Raw genomic sequence first — 25,457 nt, 5'->3', positions numbered from 1 at the left:
TCAAAGTTACTACTAAATAGCAGATTCCAGATAAGGTAACTGCTATTATGATCAACAACTAGCTATTGCAAGGCAATTATTAGTTAGCAGCAATATCAGCACAAATGACATTCACAATCTATAGAGTAAGTGAACAACTACTGAGTACTCTACACTAGAGAGAAGCATGTTAACATACAGGCTATTTAGCAGAATGTCATCCATTAATACCTGCATTCACGGACAGAGAATCTACAAGGTAAACAATTCACAAAAGTTAGACATCATCCGTTTTATGTAACATTTAAATTACAGAATGTATGGAAGTACAGTACACTATCGTTCAAAAGTTTGGGGTCAGGAATTAATAGAACTTAATACTTTTCAAAAGTGACAGTTAAGACATTTATAATGTTACAAAAGATTTCTACTTTAATGAAATGACATACTTTTGAACTTCTAACTCATAGAATACTGAAAAAAAGTAGTTTTCATAAAAATATTATGCAGCATTTAACGGTTTTCAACATTGATAATAAGAAATGTTTCTTGAGGAGCAAATTAGTCAAGAAAATATTAATGAATCTACTTTTATAACATTAAATACAAAACAATTTCAACTGATTATATTCCCCATTATTTGTGTGCTATATGTTTTCAGAGTATGACATTGTTAGCAAAATGCTAAGTCAGCCTCCATTGGAATCAATTGTGAGTTGAATCTCTTTTGAGTTTACATGATTTTAGTTAGGACGCTGCCTTAGAAGATAGTCTATCTAGGTAGTAGACAGCAAGCTCACTAGGTATTGGACAGAGCTATAAATACAACTTTTTAAAGAAAGACAATTATAAATAGAAGACAACAATGAAATCTATATGTATAGTGCCAAGTTATTATCTTTTTTCCCCCACAGATTGGGCCAGTGAACCAAAACCCTTTCTTTCTTTTTTTTTTTTATGATGTTTGTATACTTTTTAAGACCATCTTGGACATTTAGCAAAGATAAAGCTCCCTACTTTAAAATGTCTGATTCTAAACTTTCTGTAATGCAAACATTAAACATTTAGTTTACTTTAAATTATAAATGGCTCAAAAGAGGAGTGCCCTGGCACTGCCAACAATCTACAGAGAGCAAATGCACATATGCATGGATCTGTAGCACATTTTTAGAGGGGCTCCATCAAATATTTACAGCACTCGCCTCTCCCCTCCTTATAGTGTGTGGGGTCCGTCCCCACAGGAGTTAAAAGTTTAAGGAACAAACGAACGAATGTACCCTGAAAATTCTATTAAGTTGGGATACTGTATTGATTTTGATTTAGCGTTTGACCATTGGACTATTGAGTTGCCCATTATGTGGTCCAAATGTTAATATTTGATTCTAAACACCACAGGGTGTAATACCCAGGGCTCATGTCCTGTTAAAATCACCGTAATTACCAGTTTCCAAGTAGTAAAAAAGGTTTGACGCAAGTGGCCAGTGGCCATTAACACACCTACTGTATGTGAGTTCATCATTTGTACTGTGCATTAGGGTATGTGAATAATGGGGTGTGGCAATAATCAGAATAATGAAGCAAATAATCAAAATAAATAGTCTGCATGTAAATGGGAGAGATTGTGTTTCGCTTTAACTCTTACTGCAACTAAAAAAAATCCTTACTCTGATTATTGGAAATAATCGCATTGTTGGTGCACATGAAAACAAAGTCAATATGTACTGTAAAACATGCTATGCAAATAAAATTGACTTGATATCATATAAAACAGTTAGCTAAAGTTAACAAAAACTGTATTCAAAACCCATTTTACTCCTGTATTGATGAAAAGAAAAGAAATGGGGCGAGAGAATGTTATTCTTCAGGAATTTCTCAGATTGTGAAAAGTGAGTGTTACATTCCAGAATGGAGCCAAAAATCTCCATGATATGTAATAACACCACTGTAATGTGAAGAAAAACTTCATTAATGTAATTTCCCTTCTTGGAAAAAAACTATTTATAGCCAATGCAGGAAAGTGAACTGCTCAACATCCCACAGGAACCTGATGCAAGAACAAAGCGGACAGGCTCTTTATAATTCACCTCAGGCGGTAAGAACATGCTTTGGGTTTGTCTCATTTATAGCGATTTACTGTAGGGGTGGAGCCATCTTCATCTGCTGCCTTATTCATGCACAGCGCCACATTTTTATTTACTTTTACCTGCTTTAAATTTTTCATTCATGCCACCCATGTGTGATGAAACAGCGACTGCAGAGCCCATTGGAGTTTAAATCACCTGAGAGGGTTGTCGACCACTCTAAAAAGCCTTATTCCCTGCATTTACAACTGCTTTATATGGTGATGAAGGAGATATGTCTCAAAATCTTAAGTGTATGAAGTAGGGACAAAGAAATTGCTCACCTGTTCGTGTCTTAGTGTTGGTTAAGATCTCCTGTAGCCGCTCCTGGAGCTTATCAGCTCTCTTTCTTTCCAGATGGAGCTGCCTCTTCAAGTCTTTCAGCTGCAGACATAACATGACAGGCATTACATTTGACAGCAGATGGACATTTAGCTTGATAGACATTTAAGAATCCAGTAAATACATTGGCCCTAAAACTATTTGGACACTTAAGCCACACTTAAAAATGTCTGAATATCACAGTATTACATAATAAAAAAGCAAACCAAAATACATATACTGTATTGTTCCAAACATAAGACATGTAAAAGTCTAGACGCTGAATATAAGACGACCCCATTTTTTCACATGACAATAATACACCCACAACAATAGGGAGCGTCAAATACCTGTAAAACGAGTGTGACCCCCCCACCCCCCCCCCCCCCCCCAGGACTGATAAACACAGCGGTCATCAAACAACTCTCATTAAGAAGCCCAAAAAATACGGTGTGACAGAGTGTAGCGTTAGAAGATGGCGAGCCCAAAAAGACAGTCTTAAAAATGCTAAGTCAAATAAAGCTCATTGCGGTCCAAAAAGCGTCCGATTCAAAGAAATTGACAGGCGAGTGTGTCAGTACGTAGCCGAAAAAAGAAATGAGAGGCTGCCAGCGGCCGCTTTGATGCGGCGTCTAGCCTAGAGCTTGCCCTCTGACTTCAGGGAGAAACTGCTCTCTTCAGTGCTATGTGATTGGCCTAAGGAAAAGAAAAACGAATCAGGTAGGTAATGCAGATCAAACACCTGTGTTTTTTGACATGCCAACATCTGTCACTGTACATAAAAAGGTGAGAAATCAGTCATTGTGAAATCTACTGGAAATGAGAACTACAGGTTATTTTTACGGTATGCCATAAAGTGTTTATTTTTAAATATGATTGTTGGTATATTTTTTCAGTATTTGCCATATTTTCAATATAAAAACAGGAAAAATATGTTCAAATAAAATCATTTTCTTTATAAAAGACAAGATTTGGTCCTCAAAAAGACTTTTTCCAAAAGGTATGCATCTTGAAAAAGGAAGGGTTGTCTTATATTCGGAACAATACGATATATTTCACATTAAGTAAACATCCTGTCCATCCATTTTGCCACAGTAGCACTACAAAAGCTTTTTTGTTTTTGTCAAAAGGTAAAAAGAGGAGAAGATATATGAAATTTCATCCATTTTGTGGCCAAAATCACTTCAAGCAGGAAGGAACTTTCCAGAGGGACTGCATTTGTAACCTAATAAACAGTGTGAATATATAAATAATAAACAATGCCATAGAAAAATTATAACCAAAACTTTGAGCTAAAGGCATGGATAGCTTTTGGAGCTGTGAGCAAACACACATACATCACACAGGCAATCGATGAACTGTCAAACGAGATTCTATTGATGAAACGGCTAAAACGTTAATGAAAGCTGATCGACCCTCATCAATGGGAGGTCTGGTTTCAGGTCTGTAGGGCAGAGGTGTCCTGCCCATCGCCTGGGACTATTTTAATTCACTTTCTGGGAAATGGAGAGAGGGAAAGCCCTGACTCATCTCTTTTTTTTCTGGCTGGATTGCCTACTTACCGCTGAACTACCTTTTTTTTCCAGGATTCTCTGTCCATCCACCGTGTCTTTAATCTCCTGAAATACACACAAAAAGTCATTATAGTTCAGCAAATTTATTTTAAAATCATTTTCAAATAACTTTTCAGCTTAGTTTGAAATAGTTCATGGAGTTATTTTAGTCTCTATCATTTTTCTATATTTTAGACAATAAAAGAGCACATCTGAAGCACTATTCATTTAAAGAGGAACTTCATTTACAGCAATTCTGAAATTCATTTACAGTAGAACTTCAGAAATAATGTTATGAGATTAATGTTTTTGAAAAAAGCCTCTTATGCTCACCAAGTCTGCATTTATTTGATCAAAAATACAGTAATATTGTGGAATATTATCACAATTTAAAGTAACGCTTTTCTATTTTAATATATTTTTAAAAAGTATGAATTACTTTGTATGATGCTTTAAATATTAGTTTTAGTAAACCAGTCTTAGTTATATAATAACAATGACAAAAAGGAAAGTCCTAATAAATCATCCTAAAAATATTCAGATGAAACAAGGAAACACCAATTTTGCAGCTCTGAAAACTAAACATCCGAGAGGAGCTGCTGGCACCAGATGCTCATACAAAGAACAATCTCATCCTACTGATGAGTCACGCATCGTTCTTGAGTCACTTTTAAAATAACTGCTGAGCTTCCAGCAATCACACCCCCATAATATCCTCCATATCTGAGTCATGCCTTATTTAGCATCTTAAAAACACATGGTTCTCATCACGTTGGAGAACTAAAGCTCCAGCAGAGCCACTAGGAGACCGCCTGAAAAAAAGAATGCATTCTGTTCCCACACCTGTTTGAGTTTGCCGATTGTACTGTTGAGATCTTCTCTCTCTTTCTCCATCTCCGTCACTTGCTGTTTGACTGCCTCCACCTCTGCAGCTTTAGCCTGAGAAAGGGCGGAAATATGGTCATTCATTTATTTAAAACACACAATGGAAAAAAGTTTCGAAACAGAATACACCTTATTTATTTGTTTAATACATATTCTGGTCTTATTGTGTATGATTTGTCAGACTTAAAAATGGGATATGATTTTATTGGTTAATACGATTTTCCATGCCTACATGGCTTTGGTTATGCTTATTTGTTTTCCATGCAAGCTAAACTTTTATGGCAAAAAGGTGCGTGTGTGTGTGTGCTAAATATATATATATATATTTTTTTTTTTAACAAACTGATTCTGAACTGAGGCCTGACTCTTTTTAAAGTCAGATGGACATTGGCTGAGGAGGTAGGGGCGTTGTTTCATGTGATTTGGATCCATGCACTTTGTTTCATAATTATTAGCAATTTTCAGATGTTCTTTTAAAAATTGCAAAGTGGACCCCTTTATGTAGTTGGAAAACTACTGACTAAAATATATATTTCTTTAAAATAGACAGTATATTTTCTAAAAAAAAAAAGAAAAGTTCAGCTTGAATAAAATGATTCGCAGCCTTGGTTATGTCAGCAGAAAAGAAAAGTTCTAAAGTATATAACATTTGTTCTCAAAATCTTTCATCAAAACAACTTTCTCTGCTTCTGAAATAACTTTTCTTTTATGCTGACATAACCAAGGAAGTGCAGGCACGATAAAAATGATATTAAATGGTAAGATCATATCCAACTTTATACGATCCAATCAAATCAAGGTGGATAAAATCAAGTCACACCAGAGATGGACTGGCCATAGAGACCACCAGAACTTTTATTGGTTCAGGTAAGTAGAATCATAAATTAAAAGCCATCAAATGTACTCCAGCTACTTTAATGAAAACAAAAGTAATTATATGAAATTTGAACTTGGGTTTTCATGACCTCATTCTCAAATGCTTATCTTTTGAGCGTCAATGGATGATATACGCATTGCATGCATTTGATAGTCTTTTAAGCTCATTTAGAAAAATTCTATGTACAGCAAGCATCCATCAACTCAATGAGACATGCCAGAATAAAGCCTGCTGATGTGAGGGTTTCTGAGACTTCAATATATTTGAAGACAACAAATGTGCCATAAAGTCAAGATTTGCTATATAGCTTTACCGCTTATTATTTAATCTGCTTTAGCCTACTGTAATCCATTAAGAGTTGTTAAACACACAAATGTGTTTTTATCATCACATGAAGATTACCTCCAGCTGGACTGTGTGATCTTTCTGTACCCGCTGGATCTCTTCTGCATGGTCCAGTTTGTTCTTTTCCATGGTCTCCTGCTCACAACACACACAACATCGAAAATATAAATCAACTACACATCAAAAGAGTGACCGTTTTAAGATTAACGCAACACTTTTTTAATATATCCATTAAAAATGCTCTTCTTTTCACCTTTTTTGCATATTAAAGCCTGTAACATGGTAACGACAAAAACAACACTGACATCATGTGGTCAGAATGATACTGATGTACCCAGACGTAAACAACAAAAGACAGTTTCCATCTCTGGCATTGCTCTGCAGTGAGAAATGGCTGTAAACACACAGCACCTCGGCTTCCTTGAGTCTGCGTTCAAACCAGCCCTTCGTCCCCTCCATAGACTGAACCTGAGCTTTCAGCTCCTCTACATACGGCTGAAGACCCTCCAGCTCTTTGGTACGAGCCTAAAAAAAAATACAATTGTGAATGGAAATTTAGCAGATCCTTTTTGTCCAAAGTACACTTCGTACAGAGACAATCCACCAGGAGCAACCTGAGGTTAAGTGCTTTATTGAAAGTTCATGTCTTGACCTACAAATTTTCAGTTGCCGGCCCAGAAAGGTTCCTTACTTTCTCATCTCGTAGCTGTGAGCGAATCTCCTCTTCCATGCGGTTCTTGTCCTCGTGGAGGCCGCGGAGCTCCTTCTCGTAGCGTCCCCTGATGCTCAGCACCTCCTTCTCATGCTGCAAACGCACATTGCCGAGTTCCTCTTTTTGCCGAGATTTCTCCTGCGCAATCTCAATGGCCAGTTCATCCAGCATGACCTTACGCTTATCTGCAGTCTGAGAGAACAGTGTGGTATTTAGTTTTAAATAAAACATGTCGGTTTCATTATCAAGATTCAATCACATATTTTTCTTAAAGCATAAGTCTGTTTGTAAAACATAAGGCACTATCTTCTTCAACAACTGGTATTTAGATAATGGGTATTTAGACAGATAGAAATCTCAATTTATTACTTTATATAAAGAATGCTATAGACAAGCTTGACTTTAAAGAGGTCATATTAAGCTTTCTTTTTTTTACATTTTCAACTTTCTTTAGTGTGTAAAGTTGCTGTTTCAGATTTCTTTATAGTGATGTTGTTTATGATAATTAAGCAAATTTTCTCCAAATTGACATTACTGTAATGTAAAAAAATAAACATTTTAAAAGTATTTCTACTTGTAGTGAATACGATAGTATTTTTGTACTGAATGTAAGTGATGTTCATTCAAAAATGTGTTCATTCAGGATGAATTACATTAATGTAGCAAAATAAGCCTGATTAAATCAAATGGTCGGAAAGACAGAGATAAATTATCATGTAAAAGTGTAAAAACTGGTTAGGAGCTAGGAACATTGACTAACATTACAGATTTTTGAGGGAAGAAGAAGAAAAAGTGCACAAAAAGAGGTGAATCTTCCAGAGCCCATTTGTGTCTAAATCAGATTTGACATTAATAAAGTCATTATGATGGTCAAAAGATCAGAGTATTAACTGATGGAAGAACGAGCAGAGTGTACTGACTCACTAAAGAAGCTTAAATGACGTGAGAGATGGTGAGTGCACCAAACGTTTAACTACTTTCACCTGCTGCAGTGGGAATTTACTGAATTGTGAAAGGATCGGAAGGTATAAAAAAAAGGGGTTTTGTATGCATCACCTTTCTGGCCTCCTCTAACTCCTGCTGTAGCTTGTCCTTCTCCAGACCAAGTTCAGTGAGCTGCTCCAGAAGTCGACTATTCGCTCGGTTTGACTCCTGATCACCAAGAAGAATTTAAATCATTTTTATGTATAACCTGAATCCAAATGCAACATTTTTTACTACGTTTAACTATATTAAAACGTAATTGCTGAAGTAATAAAAGTACTTTTAGCATTTAAAAAAGAAAACTTTTTTGTTATTATTTTTCATCAAAATTGACTTTCTCAATCTCCAAAACAATTGGACTTTTCTGCAGTGGGCAGGGAAAAATAATATTAACTAATAATATTATAACCTAATATGCTTTTAATCAAATAGCATTTTACACAGAAATACAATGTTTACCAACATACCTGTAGCTGTGAGTTGAGATCATCTCTCTGCGCCAGGAAGCTCTCCTGTTCTGTACGTCTCTGCTGAAGCTCTGCGTTGAGAGCCAGATTTTGCTCTCTCAACAAATTCAGTTCCTGAGTCTTCACTGTTTGGATCTGTGAAGAACACACACTGAGTTTCAGATATTTAAAGAACCCAGGACAACTGAATTAAGTCTTCCTCAGTCTATCAGCGAGAAAATGCCAACAGAAGACAAAGGAAGAGTTATAAAGGAGTGGAAAGAGCTTAACAGCAGAGAAATGCAATTCAGCACAATCCAGAATTCAATATCAATATAAATGTACCCATGAGTGCTTTCAAGCTAAATATAAACCTTCATGCATGATGCAATATACATACATGTACAGATGAATGTATGTGTGAACATATACAAAAAAGTACTACATGCATAAAAAGCAATATATTAGACATGGAAAAGTTTTCAAAACCTCAATCAGGATTAAAGTGCAGTGGAAGTCCTGCCAAAAAAACCTTATGCTTCCTTGGAGTACAAATTAAATTATTCATATTTATTTAAATATTAATATGCAGCCATTGCTCACAATGGGTAATGGGTTTTATTCCCAGGAAGTGCACATAGAAATGCTAATATACCTTAAATACATTGTAAGCTACTTTGGATAAAATAAATAAGCATAATGAGTTTGGCTGGTGAGCCATCAACTAACAGTAATAACCAGTGCTGATTATAACTGATTATATGTAATCTGGATAACGCAAACAGATTCCAAAATGTATATACTTATTAGTAATTATATTACATTTTAAAATACTCATGATCAGACTACAGTTTCATTTTTTTTGTTAAATGATTATTTAATATTCACAAAATGGCAGTAAATTATTCATAATTTATTGATTCTCATTGATTCTTCTTTTTATCTTTTAAATTTTCATTTCTAAAACAGCCTATTGCTTATGTATGTTCAAGAAAATCTTCTAGTTTTGTGGAATTACACAAGTCAGAGGCCACACAGCATTAACAATTTTTTTTATCTTTTTGTGTTTTATTTTGATTGTTTTACATTTTTATAATCGAATTAATTATTACCTTTTCATAAACTTACAAACCCCCTGCAGTTCCTTTAAAACCCCCAGTTTGGGAAACCCTGATGCAGTTGTAGTTTAATGTTTAATGCACTTCATTTTGTTGACAAGATCTTAAAGCAAAACAATGCATCTATATGAACCACCATGAATTGTCATTTAAATACACACTTTTTATTAAGAGAAGAAATTAGAAGAAACTGGCGTAAACTGAAAGTGATTTGTACATAGGCAATAGTATTAAAGCTGGTGAAAGTGGCATTAGTACACGTGTATTTTAACAGTTAATGGTACAAAGGGCCAAACAGTTAAGAGGATGCAGGAACTGGGGTTGATGAAGGTCGTGATGCTGTATCATGGTCAGGTACCTGTTCTAGGGCCGCTAGATTTGTCCTGAGAGCATCGTTCTCACTCAGCATGCCCTCCACTTGCTCCTGACTGACCGCGCTCTGACACGCTACCTGTAGCTCCGCCCAAACATAAAACCACCCCACGAGAGAGAGAGAGAAACGAATAAAGCAGAACATAAAGATGAAAGAACGAAAGAAGAAAGAACAAAATGAAATATTGAATGAAAGAACAAACAAATAAAAGAGCAAGAGTACAAAGAAAGAATGAAAACATAAAATAAATAAACCGAAAAAAATTAAAGAACATTAGAATAAATTAAATAAATTAAATATAAAAAAGTAAATATTTGAAAAAGTACAAAATATGAATGTAATAAATAGAATAAAAGGAAAAAAAGAAAAAGATAAAAAGCAATAACATGAAAGAATAAAAGAACAATTGACCAAATAAGAGAATGAACAAAAACAAAAATTAAATAACGTAAAAAATAATGAAATAATGACCAAAGAAAACATTGGAATGAACAAAGTAAAAAATAATAAAATAATAAGAATAGGAACATTTTATAAAAAAAAAAAAACAATAACAGGCAAAAAGAAAAAGAAAAAGCATGAAAGAATACGAAGAAATTTTTTTTACAATAAACAAAAAAGATACAAAATCATGAACAAGAAACGAGAAAAAAAGAAAAAGCAATGAGGAAGGGAACATGTACAGAGAAAGAAAGTGATGTGAAGGATGAATGACGAAATGTCCAACCACAGTGTTGAAGATGAATTCAGAAAGAATAAAGCCCAAGGGGGTGAACAAGGGCAAGAGATAGAGGAAGTAGAATGCCCAAAACAAGTGAAAAGAAGAGGGAAGAAAACAGGCCAAGTTAGAAACTCCACGTCAAACAGAAGAGACCCAGTCAAGCAGTTCTGAATGGAAAAACAGAATAGGGAGATTCTTCATCCTTATCTGCTTGTTGCACATTAGAGGTAGCTGTTTAATTAAGATTTGTGACCTCATGGAAGAAATGAAAGGCATTTGTGGTGGCGGGACCTGCAGTAGGGCCGATAGCGTCATAAGAGGGGCCCTTCCCTCAGGGGCCCGTGTGTGCCCCTCAGCCACTGGCACTGAGCCCCACTAATCCTTAATTACTCCGCTGATCCTGAGCACCATCATCCAGAAATGCTCAATTAAACAGACTGCTCTCTGGGTAATTATAAACTTCTCTAACTTCTCCTTAAGCACAAAGAGTTTGCTATCAGCAGAAAGACCGGTGGGTCACAGTAAAGATGTCTTCCAGTTCAGGGATAGTTTACTCAAAAATTAACTCTGATTAATTAATTAATTAATGAAAGTGAAGCCCCAAAAAATTTAAAAACTATATTTCAAGTCTTTTGAATTCATATTTAATTGCTTGAAATGTTTGCCCTCCAAGAGTTGCAAAAAACATTGTTGGCATTCATGAATATTTAAATATACTGCACTCCAGTTTCACAGTCAATTAAAATAAAAAGCCATGAGTGAATATGAAAGAAGTGTGAATGGCATTCATGAATGACCAAGTGAGCACTTTTTGAATTTTAGTCTGTTCCTCTCTCAGAGTTATCATGTGAGACTAGAAATCTCTGAATATAGAGGAAAAGTCCTAAGTCCTATTTTTATGATGCCGTTTTGTCCTTTTTGGAGCTCAATAATGATCAGTCTTCATTCACTTTCACTGGATAGAGAAAAAACGCCCAGGACATTCTGCTAAACTTCTCCTTTCGAGTTCCACAGAAGAAAGAACGTCATACAGGTCTGAAATGAAATGATGGCGAGGAAATGAGAACAGAAATTTTCTTTCTGGTTGAACTAACTGGATAACTAATTTTGAAGACTGAAAAGCGAAGCTAAACTGCATTGTGAAACAAGAGCTGAGAACGAAAACAGATAAATAATCATAAAACTGCCTCCTGCCATTTAAAAAAACAAAGTCCAATTTTAAACAATAAAAATTGTGTTCCACGCCGATAACAACACCCACGTGAGCCTTTTACGGTTTATTTAATTGAATCTGTAGGACCCATTATCATTAAAATCACACTCAATTTATGCAGATTAATTGTCTGCTTTCTCCCTTTTATAAACCTGTTAGTAAACAGCCAACCAGCAGATGTGGAAATTGCAGATTAGTTCTCTAGAGATGCACTAACGACCATCTGTGATGGAATAAACTTTAAAAGAAATGCTAAATGAACATTGTAACCAACTATTAATCTTCTGTATTCTTCCTTTTAGTGTCTTTGCCGATGTTTGGAATGGAATACTAGCACAATCTGCAGTATGAACTGTATACTACACTACAGTATGCTATGCTGAACATTTCAAACGGTCACATGCAACATCGTTGTCACGTGACCATCTCAGAATTTAATGTTTATTTCACATTTTTAACCAATCTCGTGCAAAAATTAACCTTCTGATTCATTCATCATACCGGAACAACTAAGTCAAGTAAAAACAGAACTTACAAAAAAAGACAGTAGTATACCCATCTAAAACTAAACAGGTTTGCTGACCATGTAGAAGGAGGACACATCTACCTGATCTTTGAGCGCATGGATGGCCATCTCATGCTCTTTCTGTTTGCTGTGCAACTGCTCCTTCAGTTCAGTGACGTTCTGAAATCACACACACAAACCATCAGGCAGGAAGATTCAATGCATTTTTAGTATGACAGTGATGGATGCAGCAGTGTGTCTACAGTCCATTATTTCCTGCAGATGTGCCTCAGTGCCAGAGTCTAATGCTGAAGCACTGACTACAGTCTTTAACCCACTCCCAAGGGTTTGCAAATGTTTATCATCATACTCCCTTAGTGGCCATTTATCGATGGCCCTCTGTGATGTGCAACAATTTAATATTGAAGAATTTGGCAGGGCGGGCCTGAGCGGATCTCACCTGGTTGGCGGTCATTAAATCTGCCTGCAATTTCTGCACACGAAGGTTTATGGATTTGAGCTCCTCCTCTTTCCTCTGTTGGATCTCATCAATTTTAGTCCTGTAGAAACAAACGCATCATCAGGGGTTTGATGTGAATAATGTGTGGTAGTGTCTATTTTCAGGTATTGCGAAATAAATACCATAATAAAACCACAAATTCCATAGGAAAAAAAACATTACAGGAGAGAATAAATGACATCATGGGAACAGATGTAGTATAGAACTGGGTTTCAGAAGTAAAAATGCCATTCAAAATCCTCACAGCAAAATAAATGTTTGGCATTTTCAAAATAAATTAACAATGAACTCTGAGATTTTTAAAGTTCCCCTATTATGCTATTTTAAAGGCTCCTAATTTTGTTTTGTAGGTCTTTTACAATAGATCTACATTAGGGCTGCCCAATCCGGTTCCTGGAGATCTACCTTCCTGCAAAGTTCAGCTCCACCCCTGACCAAACACAACTGAACCAGTTAAGTTAAGATCTTCAGGAGCACTTGATAATTACAGACAGGTGTGTTGGATCAGCGTAGGATCTAGACTTGCAGATAAGCATATCTCCAGGTCAAATAAGACTTCTCATAATACACTGCAGCATCACCTCTTTTCTCAGTGTCTGAAACGGTTCGATAAAGGATCCAGTCTCTCTAAACCCCTCCTTTCCAAGAGCCTACTCTGCTCTGATTGGTCTGATAGCTCAGTCTGTTGTGATTGGTCTACCACTTACAGCACATGTCGAAAACAAAACGTCCATTACCATATCTGAATTTCAGCTCAGGTGGCTTCCTCAGATACAGTTACAAGAACAGTAACGATGGTGTCAGTTTTACCATATCAATTCAATCATTTCCTCATCATTTTGGAAGTCCGTGCAAAGTGGATTTGCAGCGCTGAAAACATGTCGACAACACAAACTAAACTCTACCAGCCCCCAGTTACAACTAGTGTTTGGGGGCAGGTCAAAGTAGACGTTGTTCGCGAGCAGCCAATGAACATCATAGGCTGGCATTATGCAAATTTGTTACATACATAGCTTTGTACAGGAACTAAGACTCGAATTATTGATGACTCGTTTCAAGCAGTTCAGAATAGTTTCTTTCTTTTGGGAGACAATAACTCCATTTATCGTGCACTTTGATCTTTGAAACTTTGCAGACCTTTTACATTCACAGCTATATTACACACTACATGAAAGGAAATATCCAAAAAAAAGCACAAAAAATCCCACCTAATTTAAAAGGAGCCAAATGGATTAAATGTGTAAGATCTGTGCATGAAGTACAGATCAGTTTAAAATCAAGCTGGATTATAGCAAATAAGATTTCCCCATTGAAATCAATGGATTTGCAACATTCAGAGGTAGTGTGTACTCATTAAATTCAGAAGTAGTACACTACCCACAATCCAGTGTTGTGCCTGAACGCGTTCATTGAACGATAGTTCATGAACTTGTTCATATTTTGAGCGAACGTGAACTGAACGTACTGTATTACTGCCTGATGAACGTTACTGTGAACGCGTTCGTTCTGGTGTCTGTGAACGCACGCTCTCTCAGTTTAACTTCGTTCAATAGGGTGTCGGATTTCTATAGAGCCTTCCAGGCGAAAAACCGGCTAAAACACACGTAAACAGGCCTTAATTTGTAGCGAAAAAAATACCCAATCTGGCAACACCAGTGTCGCACCGCGGCCACCGCATGCGTCATCAAAACAAAAAGCAGCATGTAGTCGACAAAGCATCAAGGAGGCGTCGCATCATATGATCAGTTTTAAGACAAGGTTGTGAGGATGGGAAAAATCTTACATTTTTGTGCAAACTTTGCCCACCGATAAAATAATTGCTGTCTGTGGTTGTATATGGGCTGTGGCAATAATTAAAATAAATAAATAAATATCTCGCATCAACATATGGAAAAAAAGAACTATGAACTATGAAGTTCATGTAGAAAGTGAACTTTCCCAACACTGCCACAATCCTGAATCAAAAAGTAGTTCAAGTGAGTAGTTTGTTCTCCCATAAGACATACAGAGGCTCATACTCCTGCCTTGTTTTTTGTTAAAAACTATTTTTTACAATAGGGTTCAAGGTTTATAACTCCTCAATGAGAAAATAAATGGGAAATACATTTCTAGAACTCAAGGTACTAAAAAGCAGGCAGTCCCTGTCGCAAAATAACTGCTCTGCTGGGTTTGTCTTTCTCACCTGCTGTCATTGTAAAGTGCTTCCTTCTCAACTTGTAGCCGCTGGAAGCTGTAAGAGAAGCATAAAGAGACTTGAATCCTTACTGGCCCTAAAAACCCCCACACAGCAGTGATAAATAACAGGCAGCATCTCCTGCTCAGGGAAAACTGGCCCTGTGTTGACCAGAGGTGTGCAGAAAGGCAGTCTGTGCTGATACAGCAGTCTACACTGAGTGCCAGCACAAGTTCATGTTCAGACTCATTACACTGACACAGTGACTGTCACTAGGCCACAGCTGAGCTACCACAGCACCCGGGATGGAACGCTAAGGGATGATGTCATCACACGGAGAGTTTTGATTGGTTACTGCACAGAGGAAGAGTGTATCGTGGACTTGATTTAAATGGAGGATTGAAAGTCATTTATCTTGTGCTTCATAAGATAAGGTGTTCAAATGGAACATTGTCCATTTAAACTGTCTTTAACTTTCATTCTTCCATATTTCAGCAGGTTTTACATGAAATCAATCTATCACTGCCTTCAATTAATCATCGCAAGTTGCATCTTACACGGGTTCAAAAGTGCACTCAGTCATTTCTTCCTCATTAAAAAAAACTACCCAAAAGAAATGAATATTACTTTTAAAAACTATATGTAAGAAATGCAAAGTGACACAAAAAATTAAGCAAAATAGTCTTCATTTTAAAAAGAATGAATATATGTCTGAATATATTAAGTGAATTTTGGGCAATAAAGAAATGTTTAATTTGTTTTAATTAATGTTAAATGTACTTAAAGGGATAGTTCACCCAAAAATAAAAATCCAGTCATTATTAACTCACCCTAGTGTTATTCTAATGCCACATGACCTTTTTTTTTTCTTCTATAGAACACAATTTTTTTTTTATATATATATATCCCGTTTAATTTTTGGATGAACTATCCCTTTAATATGAAATATATTTTATTTAAAAAATAAAGCATAAAAGTAACTAGCACTTACCTATCTTGTTTTTTCTTCAACTTATCAGACAACTAATTAAAACAAAACACAATACATTATTACTTGTCATTTTTATCATCGAGCACACATGCTATCTGAAACAGACTTGTAACACTAACTTTAGCATTTTCTTCTTGTAGTTTTGTGATGCCTGTCTGTTTCGACATCTGAAAATGAAAAGAAATACATTAAAACGAGAAAAGTCTTTTGTATGAGGGATAAAATATGGATAAACATAAAAGAAGAAAGTGAATAATCAAAGTTAGATAAATTAGCTGAAAATACAATATTTAATGCATGATAAATGTAATTTCCATGTAATTAACATGTATATGATGATAAAACTGAAAAAAAGATATTTTTTTTTATATCCAACCTTCCAAAACATTCTATTATCTGCCTCTGGGAAAACATTTTATACATTTAAACCTCCAAAAAGGACGTTTCATCATAGATGTGGAAGTATTCTCTGGTGCAAGCTGAGAATAAATGTCTCCAAAATTAGCACCCACGGTGAGGGTAAAAATATACACTCATCAGCAAAATGAATCGTAGCATTCAGTCCTTTTGTCTGTTTTCTGCTGTCCTGGGTATTTAGAGGGTAAAACTGATGTTTTTACCTCTAGTGTCTGGAGTTGTTCCCTCAGTAAGCATTTCTCCTCCATTTCCGTTTGAAGCTTTAATGCCACCTCTGAAACCCAGTGTTAAAATATCTTGAGTTGGAGAAATGTTCAACTGATGCTCAGTCATACCATTTTGCTGCTATTTGAAGATCCATAACACAACCTTCCTTGGTTCTACTTCGTCAACTCTTAAGTGAGTTTGATAAGGTCACAACTTTAAAAGGAAGTTGTCAGAAAGATGTACTCACCGCTCAGCTCATTATCTCGCTGTTCCGGTTTGACGCGTTGCACTTCAGCCTAAAGAACAGAAGGAGACAAAAAAAAAAAAGAATACACTGAAATTGAACTCTTGTTCAGAAAGGATTTTAACAGCAGTTTCTACAAAGTGGCTAGATATATAAAACCCCAGTAAATGCAGAAATCACTTGATGTTGAAAGGAAAGCACTTTATAAAAGCTGATTTTCAACACCAAACCAAACCTAAAACACAATGTAAATGAAAATAAACCAAATTACGTATTTAATAAATGTTCCCAGACTTATTGTAAATGATGCAAGTTATTCTTCACTGCCCTGCTCTCGCATTTTTTTAATGCAAAAATGTGTTTTGTGTGAACGGACCCTGACCCTTAAACAACTTTTCTGCTCATTTAAAGCAAGGACATGCAGGCTGGGAAAAAATATTAACCAAAAGCATCATAACCTACTTTTCGTCATTCAATCAAATCATGAAGGATAAAATAAGTGTCCCATTCTATATGATCTCCAGCTGGATATTCTGTTTCACTTTGAAATACCACCACATTAAGTTAAAATCAGCTGGGAATGTTTTAAAAAAAAAAGGTACACAACTATTTAAAGAATAACCGTTTGGCAGCAGGCCTCATTTTATCAAATTTGGTAATGCTAATGAATGGGGTGTGGTTGTCAAACACTAGACTCCAGCTCACTGTCCTTCCATTCCCTTTATCTTTACAGAGCTGATCTCACAGAAAAAGCTGATGGTGGTGTCTCTGCTGTGTCTGGCCACAGTTCACCCAGCATCTGTAGCCCCTGCATTAAACATGACCTCAGTGAACTCCAACAAACTCCTCCAGATGAAAAGTGCAGCACTGTGTAGCTGAATAATTGATTCGCTCTGAAACTGTAAGGATACCCTGACTGCAACTTGTTTACCTAAACTCAAACTTGAATTTTAGAAAGTTGCTTAAGTATATCCAACAGTTCAAACTTTGAAAACTGTCACAAACACAACGAGACACATGACAATCACACTCGCTTACAAAGTAGTGGGCTTCATTGATAGTCATCTGAGAGTTCTGGTTTTGCTGTACTGTGACATGGACATTGTGTAGTAATTATTATCCCATCAGAAGCTGTGGACATTTAATTTTGATTGGTTCTCTCATTCAAAACCTCCATTGTATGGAACAGCATCCCAACCCTGATGAGATTGAAACCCATTATCTGTCACCTGATCAATCTGATCATTTCGTGGAGCAGAAGGTTCATCACTGTGACCGCTGGCATCTGATTGGACACCATTAGTGCCGGCCATTCCATCGATGAGCGCTGCTTTTCCATCAGTAACATCTGCACGCTCTAGAAGAGCTGCATAGACACACACAGAATGCTATAATCAATCCCGATTCATAATTCTTATCCTAAAGTGTTTGTGGTGAAACATTGATAAGGACTGTATGCATGAGCTCCTCTCACCTGTCAATTTCTTCTGCAGGGCAGAGTTTTCAGCCTGAAGGCGCAGGAGCTCAGCATCCACTGGAACAGAGGCGGGGCTGGAGGCGGTTCTTTCCAAACCTTGACCCTCCCTTAATCCTCGATTCTCCAACTCTAACTGCTCAATCTGGGAACATAACTACACCAACACACAGCAACTGATTAGAAAACAGAAAAATAAAAACTCAAATGATTCTGGTGTGACATCACATAATGGACACAAAGGTAGAGAGACTCTGTTTGTGTTGTGTTCAACACAAGTATCATCATCTGACATGCAACTTTTGTTAAAGCGCTTACAGGTCCTAAACTTTTAAATAGAAGTGTAAGTTTAAAACAATTTTCTATACATCAAAGAATCATGAACAATTTATATCACGGTTTTCACAAAAATATTTGACTGTTTTACATTAATAATAAAGAGAAATGTTACTTGAGCAACAAATTACCACATTAGAATGATTTCTGAAGGATCATGTGACAGGAATAAATTACATTTTTAAATATATGAAAATAGAAAACATAATATTAAAATATAATAATAATTCACAATATTATTTTTTTTTTTTTTTGTGCTGGGCAACGATTAAAAAATTTAATCGCGATTAATCGCACGATTTTCTTGCGATTAATCGCATTGTTACGCGCAAAATTGAATAATGAATTCTAAAGTAGTGTATTGCGCACTTTTGATTTAAATGTACTGCTACAAAAGTGCAATAACATGTGGTTTGCAAAAACTTTAAACAAATAAGGTGCTTTTATACCAGCAGTATTCCCTTTACACAGTATCAATAAAATATTTCTTGTAAATCTCAACTTAAACATTAATGTAATCAAATCAAATATTTAAACAAAGCTATTTGCCACTGCCAGGGCTTTACCTTTTATCTAGCTTGTTAAAACGAGTCCAGTTTTCTTTTCTTTTTTCTGAACAGGTATCTTGTCTCAGGGAGCAGCAGAAACAGTCTATGTAGTCAAAGGGTCATGATCACTACTACAGATATATGTCGACCAACGTTACTTCTCTGATAGCAGCTTAGGTTTGGTCATGGCATGCCATGGTTTCCCACGTAAGATTACATTAAACAGAGGTAAAGCCCAATTTATACTTCTGCGTCGAACTCACGCCGTAGCTGTGTAGCGCGCGTACCCTGACGTGCACCTCTCCAAAAATGTAACGTCAATTCTACGCGTACCGCAAGCGCTGTGATTGCTAGAACCGCTCCCCGGGTTTCACACTCTCCCTCTGCATGTGTAATTGCGCGGCAACGCGGACAACGACGCAGATATATAAATGAAAACCAACGCGTAGTCTATAGCGTAGAGGCTCCGGCGTAGGTAGACGCAGAAGTATAAATCAGTGAGGTGAAGTGGTCGAGCACAGGTGCAGCGACAAGCGGTTGCGTTCCTGTGAAATTGTTGGGGTCATGCTCGCCTCACGCACGCGCCCGCGCGTTGCCGAAGTTGAATTGTCTAACTTTTTGTACACGACGCGCAGCACAAATCATTGGAAGAGAGACTGATCCTCGGCTCGCTGTTTGTGAGTTTCCAGAATCTAAATAGTTATCAGGACATCAACAGGAGGGAATTCACATGGCAGAACATCCCCGCTAAACTAAACGCAGGCCTATCAGGTAAAGTTATGTATAATTTTAATTTAAGTTAAAAAGGCTACAGCTGCGTAGCGCACAGAAGCCGTTGCCATGGTTACTATCCATAGAGCGCCTGTCATTCACTCACGGAGCGCTGTCTCCCTTTCTTTTCACTACGGCCTATGTGTATTCAGAGCCAGTAAGCAACGGACTTTCAAAATAATGATTATTAAAAAAAACTGCGTTAACGCGCGATAAAAAAAATTGTCGGCATTAATTAATAAATGCGTTAACGCGATAATAACGCGTTAACTTGCCCAGCACTAATTTTTTTATTAAATAAATGCAGTCTTGGTGAGCATAAGAAACTTATTTGACCCTAAACAGTCTTTCATGAAAAAAAGGGAGCTAGTTGAGCTGTAAAGTTGTCTAAATTGTCCTATTATCCATGTGACTACTGTTTAAGGTGAATGAAGTTCTGGTCATCCACCTTATTTTCAATGTAAGATTGCGAGCTGGCATTTGTAAATTGAATGTGCAAGGCTTCAAGATCCCCTTCCAGTTATTTTTAGCTGTACAAAACAGCTTGTTATGCTGCTTTATATTGCAAACAGGTCTTTCTTACCATATTATTAACTATAAACACACTGGTTTGTAGCGTAAATATTTATACTGTTTACTGCACTTTGTCATTCTTCTAGTTATTAACCTATAGCGGATAATGCATTAGAAATCTCACACATTCACAGAAAGTCGCTTACTTCATTGTTGCAAAATAAGGTGGATAGATTACTGTATTCCATTACTAATTGCTATGAGTGTGAGCAATACGTTTCTGGTATACTTGTGCATAAGATGTCTAGGTTCACATACTCATGTTCATGACAGGGGTTCAATAATGTGTGTGTGCTCAGCACCTTGGACAGCTCTTGCATGAGGGTGCTGTTCTGCAGCCTGAAGTCATCTTCCTGACTGTGTAACTTGCCCTGAAGCATTTCATTCTCACTGAGTAAGGCATCTACCTCCTGAAAAAGAGAATAATACAGCACGGTTACCAGACAGGGATTTTTTCACATACTACTCTCTCTGGATATCAAATCATTGCATTTGTATTCATAGCGATTATTGTCAAAAATCAAAAGCTGATTTTCAGAAGAAATCTCACCTGTGCTTTCTTGCTCTTGTTCAAAGCCTAAGGGTGAAAATGAAGAAGAAAACATTATCTAAACTAAACTGTTAACTAAAACAGAATTTCATTAGACTTCATTAGCAAATGGACAACTTCTTTCAATATGACAACATACACAAGATGAGGAAACAATGACTGCACTTTTTAAATATTTTTAAAGTCACCATGAAATCAAAATCAACGTGGCGGATCCGTACACATCAATATTTTTTTTTTATGCGCTCAAAATCTTTAATCAAAATAACTTCCCCTCCCTCGTGCAGCAACATCTCTTCTCTTCTATGATGGTGTGTTTACTGACGTGAGGGCGAGACAACCTGTCACTCACATGAGATCCACAACCATCGATTCCCAATGGACCAAATCAAGTCCTGTCCTAAATTTTTCCATTTCACTCGGATATACGTCACAATAGGTAAGAAAAGACTATCGCAACTTCTGTTTCATGACGACTTTAAAGTAGTGATGTTGAAAGTGAACTGTAAAATTATTATTATGAACATTTATACACCACTTTTAGCAAACTGCTTCACTATCCTAATTCATTTAGACTCATGAGTGTTGCCAATGCCAAGTCATGGACACAATGTACAGTACAACATTTTGATCACTGATAAATTGATAAATGATAAATTGATAAATGATAAATTGACCTTTATCACGTGACAATGACCTGCTGAAAAATCAAGGTAAACACTACCTTCTGCGCTTTGATATAGTCTTTCTCCAAGTTCGAGGTCTTCTGACGGACACTGTTGAGCTCTGTAATACAGAATATGAAGTTAACATACAAAATGATACACATATACTTGCATTTATCACTTTTTGTTAAAAGTAATTAACAGGACTACATAATATTTAGTCAACATAATGCCCTGGCATATTTGAAATTCATGTTTTCTTAGAGAACACTGATACGTGTTCACTGATGACCAGGTTAGGATAAGTCATTCATAAGATCTTACAAATTAAAGCAAGTCTCAGCTTGGAGGTCATACGATCTCTAAACTAATATGAGTTGATATAACATTTACTGATCCAATAAGTAGTGATGGCAATTTCAAAACACTGCTTCATGAAGCTTCGAAACCTTTACGTTAATCTTTTGTTCCGAATCAATGATTCGGAGCGTGTATCAAACTGCCAGAGTCACGTTATTTCAATAAAAAAGGCTTCATTACTTCATAACTGTTTTGAAACACTTTAAAATTTCAATGGTTCACCGCTGGGGGCGATGATCTCGGTCAACCCATGAATCACGAGGAGTCACTGAGAACCAATGAGCAAGTGTCTGTATGTTTTACCTGATCTCTGATCAGTTTTAAACCTTTGTAGACGTTTAAATTGGACATTAGTATAATTAAAATGAACAATGGTTAATAGTCTCTAATTGGCCTGTTAGCTGAGCCATTCATAGAACAAACTAAACAAACCCTGACAATTGATAAAAGAACATACACACTTGATAATCTTATTAGATAATTGCATTTGAAAGATATTACTTTTAAAAAAAAATTGCAATAGATTTGTAAAAGGTGTTTTTATGCATGTTTGGCCTGGGTTTTTGTTGCATTTACACTGTTCTGACCACTAGGGGTCCCCGTGGAGACGGGTGTCGGATTGTTTCGAACCCTCAACACAATGTGGCACATTTGCTTCAACTGTTTCAGTGTTCAACGAAGCCTCGATCTGCCCACCACTACAGTTTTCAAAACAGTAAATAAGAAGTAGTGCTGAAAAGCCATACATTTTAGTTACCATATACATTTTGCAGTTGTATATTGAGTGTTTTCAAATGTTCTTGCATTTCATAACTGTCAAAAGTTTATTTCATAATTTTCTATTAGTATACATATCCTGGAACTGCACATAAAATAAATCGGGGAAAATAAATACCAATAGTGGAACATTTCAATTATCATTTCTTAAAATGTAGCATCGTCTTAAAATGTCTACAGAATCGTATAAGTCTAAAGCAGGGATTCCCAAACGCTTTTGCTTATAAAAACCCCTTGAACCTAAAATATTTACTTAATATAAGCTAATATATCAATAATTTAACAACACATTTCCACTTCATGATCCTTTATTCTAATCACATGGTCACATAACAAACATATTTTAATTTGTAATATTATATTTCAAATATCTTTTTTTAGTATAGTGTTTTATTTGTGTTTTTATTTTTAATTATTTATTGATTTTAATTTGACATTTTTATTATGTAACTAATTACTAGATTTTTTTACCAACTCAAGAAACCTGCACATATTGGGAAATCCTGGTCTAAAGGATTGAGATATTCTCTAAATATTTAGTTCATATATTTAGTTCACATTTTCACACCAAGTTTAATAATTAGTAGTTCATTCATATATTGCAACTTAGTGCCATCTATGCTGAAACTGGACTTACAACTGGTGCAACCGGCCTCAGACTACTCAGAATTGGTTGACAGAATGCCTATCTTTATATAATTTATACATCCTTCACATGTTCAATTATTAAATAATTTTGTATAATAATTTGATTGTGCTTCCAGCTGCCAAAAAGAGTTTAATTCTCAGAAATGTTTTGATATTTAAATCGGCAAAATACAGCACTACAAATAACCACAGAAAATGTTAAAAAAGTTCAGTGGAATAATAGGTGCAATAAGACACCTGATTTTAATAACAACAAATTGCAATCTACGAGTTAATGACGCAAACAGGTCAGCTGGTCTGTCTTGAATAAGCAAAGGTGTAGGGTTACATCTCTCTACTCACCAGCTGTATTTTTTCGCAGCTCATCAGATAGTTGGTAGTTCTGTGTTCTCAGCTCCAAGAGCTGAGCCTGACCAAATAGGCATTAAAAGAGTTTAACAGAGCAAAGGATTGTTTACTGAGGTTAACAGGGCATTTAATTAAAGTACATATTATTGATTATTGTAAAACAGAAATTATGACATCATCATAAAAGCATTATTCAAACCTCAGCGTCTTTATATGCAATGAATAATGTTAATACAGTTATTTACAAAGTGTATTTACATAATGAAAACATTTAATTAAAGAGTCTGGTTGCTATAACTGAATATTAGATGCTTCTGGAATTGTAAACAAAAGAATGTTATCGCATAACAACAGGGATATGATATTTAGCATATTAACATTCACTCGAAACACGTCTCCAAAACTAAATATATAATTTTCAAACCCGTTAATTGTGTAGAAAAGCAATATTAACCGCTGTTTGACGTGCTAACGGTCATTAATTACAGGTTAGCATGCTAACGAGCTAAACACATTTGTATTGTATGTCACACACTCGTCATATATATACTACATTCCGTGTCATTTCAACAAACGGCCGTTTCATTAGCCAATCTATTACATGCATTAATGAAAAATATCGTAATTGTCGATTAAAACTATTTTCGGCATCATAACAGTTAGTTAGCTTGGCAGGTTAACGGCTAACGTTACAGCTAACAGAGTCCCAATCCGCTCAAATGAATGTCAACCTCAGCCATAAAATATACCCGTTTACACATATTACCACCGAAAATCAATGTTGAACACATTTAAGATCTCGTATGTGGATTAAAAATTTTGGTAGATGTCAAATCCAAGCGCAAATAAAGAGATTTGTACCTGCATACGGTGGAACTCCTCCTCTGACAGTGCTTGCGCCATCTTCACTACAGCAAAACACTGCTGGGCAGAATAAAACTCTCTCTATCTGCTATTACGTTGTTTTCTGACAGCTTTGTATTACCGAAATAATTGTCATTCTGTTAAGTTAAAGGTTAAGCTGCAGCTTTCTGATGTCGCCCATTTAAACGCATTGGCTTGCTGAGAGAAAAACGCCACCATGAGAAATGACTGCGCCTGTCCTGAAGATGGCGCACTCAGACTATGTATTCACTGCTATAGTTCTGGGGACGAGTGACAAATATAGTGAACAGACTACCTCGACGGCACCCTATTGTGCTGTGCTCATTTTTCACAAATTATTTATAGATATTGACAGATCAATCACTCACATAGGCTAGATGAATGAATTGAGACTACAGGAATGATTTTATGCTCTTTATGTCACCACAGTCAAAGAGACAATCAACAGTGTTGACAAAATAACCAGGTTAACATCTCTTGGTTGTGACAGAGAATGAAGAAGAAAAGCAATGATTGGTTTTGCAGGAACACATAACAGAAACCCAATAAGGCTTGTAAGTCAATGAACTTTACTGTATCTGTAGAAAAAGCATGAGCGTCACATGCGCAGTTAACAACTTTTACAAGCAGTAAATACTTCTCCGATATGATTTAAAGTGGCATGGATAAAAGTTCATCCTGCTTTTGAATATAATTCAGCATTTTATTAACTGTTATTAAAGTGGGCCAGTTTTGCACAGCTGCTTTCTTAGCAAAACAATGTAATACAGTAGGCTATATTAACATATTGAAATATTTAAGAAAACTGTTTTCTATTT

General features: G+C 36.0%; 1 protein-coding gene across 3 annotated transcripts in view; it reads right to left on the bottom strand.

The window, feature by feature from the left end:
* gripap1 (GRIP1 associated protein 1) overlaps positions 1-24,848 on the bottom strand; it is a 42,117-nt gene extending 17,269 nt beyond the window's left edge. Inside the window, exons 1-24 of one of the 3 annotated variants that reach the window (XM_056265278.1) lie at positions 24,616-24,848; positions 23,749-23,815; positions 21,681-21,742; positions 20,957-20,983; positions 20,709-20,816; positions 18,179-18,335; positions 17,934-18,070; positions 16,708-16,756; positions 16,457-16,527; positions 15,956-16,003; positions 15,837-15,868; positions 14,855-14,902; positions 12,613-12,712; positions 12,255-12,332; positions 9,699-9,791; positions 8,244-8,378; positions 7,849-7,944; positions 6,772-6,984; positions 6,492-6,605; positions 6,138-6,215; positions 4,817-4,912; positions 3,983-4,039; positions 2,384-2,483; positions 211-231 (exon numbers count right to left, since the gene is read on the bottom strand). In XM_056265278.1, coding sequence (XP_056121253.1) covers positions 211-231; positions 2,384-2,483; positions 3,983-4,039; positions 4,817-4,912; positions 6,138-6,215; positions 6,492-6,605; positions 6,772-6,984; positions 7,849-7,944; positions 8,244-8,378; positions 9,699-9,791; positions 12,255-12,332; positions 12,613-12,712; positions 14,855-14,902; positions 15,837-15,868; positions 15,956-16,003; positions 16,457-16,527; positions 16,708-16,756; positions 17,934-18,070; positions 18,179-18,335; positions 20,709-20,816; positions 20,957-20,983; positions 21,681-21,742; positions 23,749-23,815; positions 24,616-24,657 — 2,029 coding nt within the window. In that variant the 5' untranslated portion in view covers positions 24,658-24,848. The remainder of the gene's footprint in view (positions 1-210; positions 232-2,383; positions 2,484-3,982; positions 4,040-4,816; positions 4,913-6,137; positions 6,216-6,491; positions 6,606-6,771; positions 6,985-7,848; positions 7,945-8,243; positions 8,379-9,698; positions 9,792-12,254; positions 12,333-12,612; positions 12,713-14,854; positions 14,903-15,836; positions 15,869-15,955; positions 16,004-16,456; positions 16,528-16,707; positions 16,757-17,933; positions 18,071-18,178; positions 18,336-20,708; positions 20,817-20,956; positions 20,984-21,680; positions 21,743-23,748; positions 23,816-24,615) is intronic. The other 2 variants (XM_056265280.1, XM_056265279.1) reach the window with 2 other exon arrangements.
* Positions 24,849-25,457: the final 609 nt, after the last annotated feature.

The sequence above is a fragment of the Rhinichthys klamathensis genome, unplaced genomic scaffold (genome assembly GCF_029890125.1).
Source record: "Rhinichthys klamathensis goyatoka isolate OS25496 unplaced genomic scaffold, OSU_Roscu_1.1 h1tg000231l_1, whole genome shotgun sequence".
NCBI lineage: Eukaryota > Metazoa > Chordata > Actinopteri > Cypriniformes > Leuciscidae > Rhinichthys > Rhinichthys klamathensis.
The sequence above is the reverse complement of the archived record's forward strand: the minus strand, read 5'-3'. Positions and strand labels throughout refer to the sequence as shown.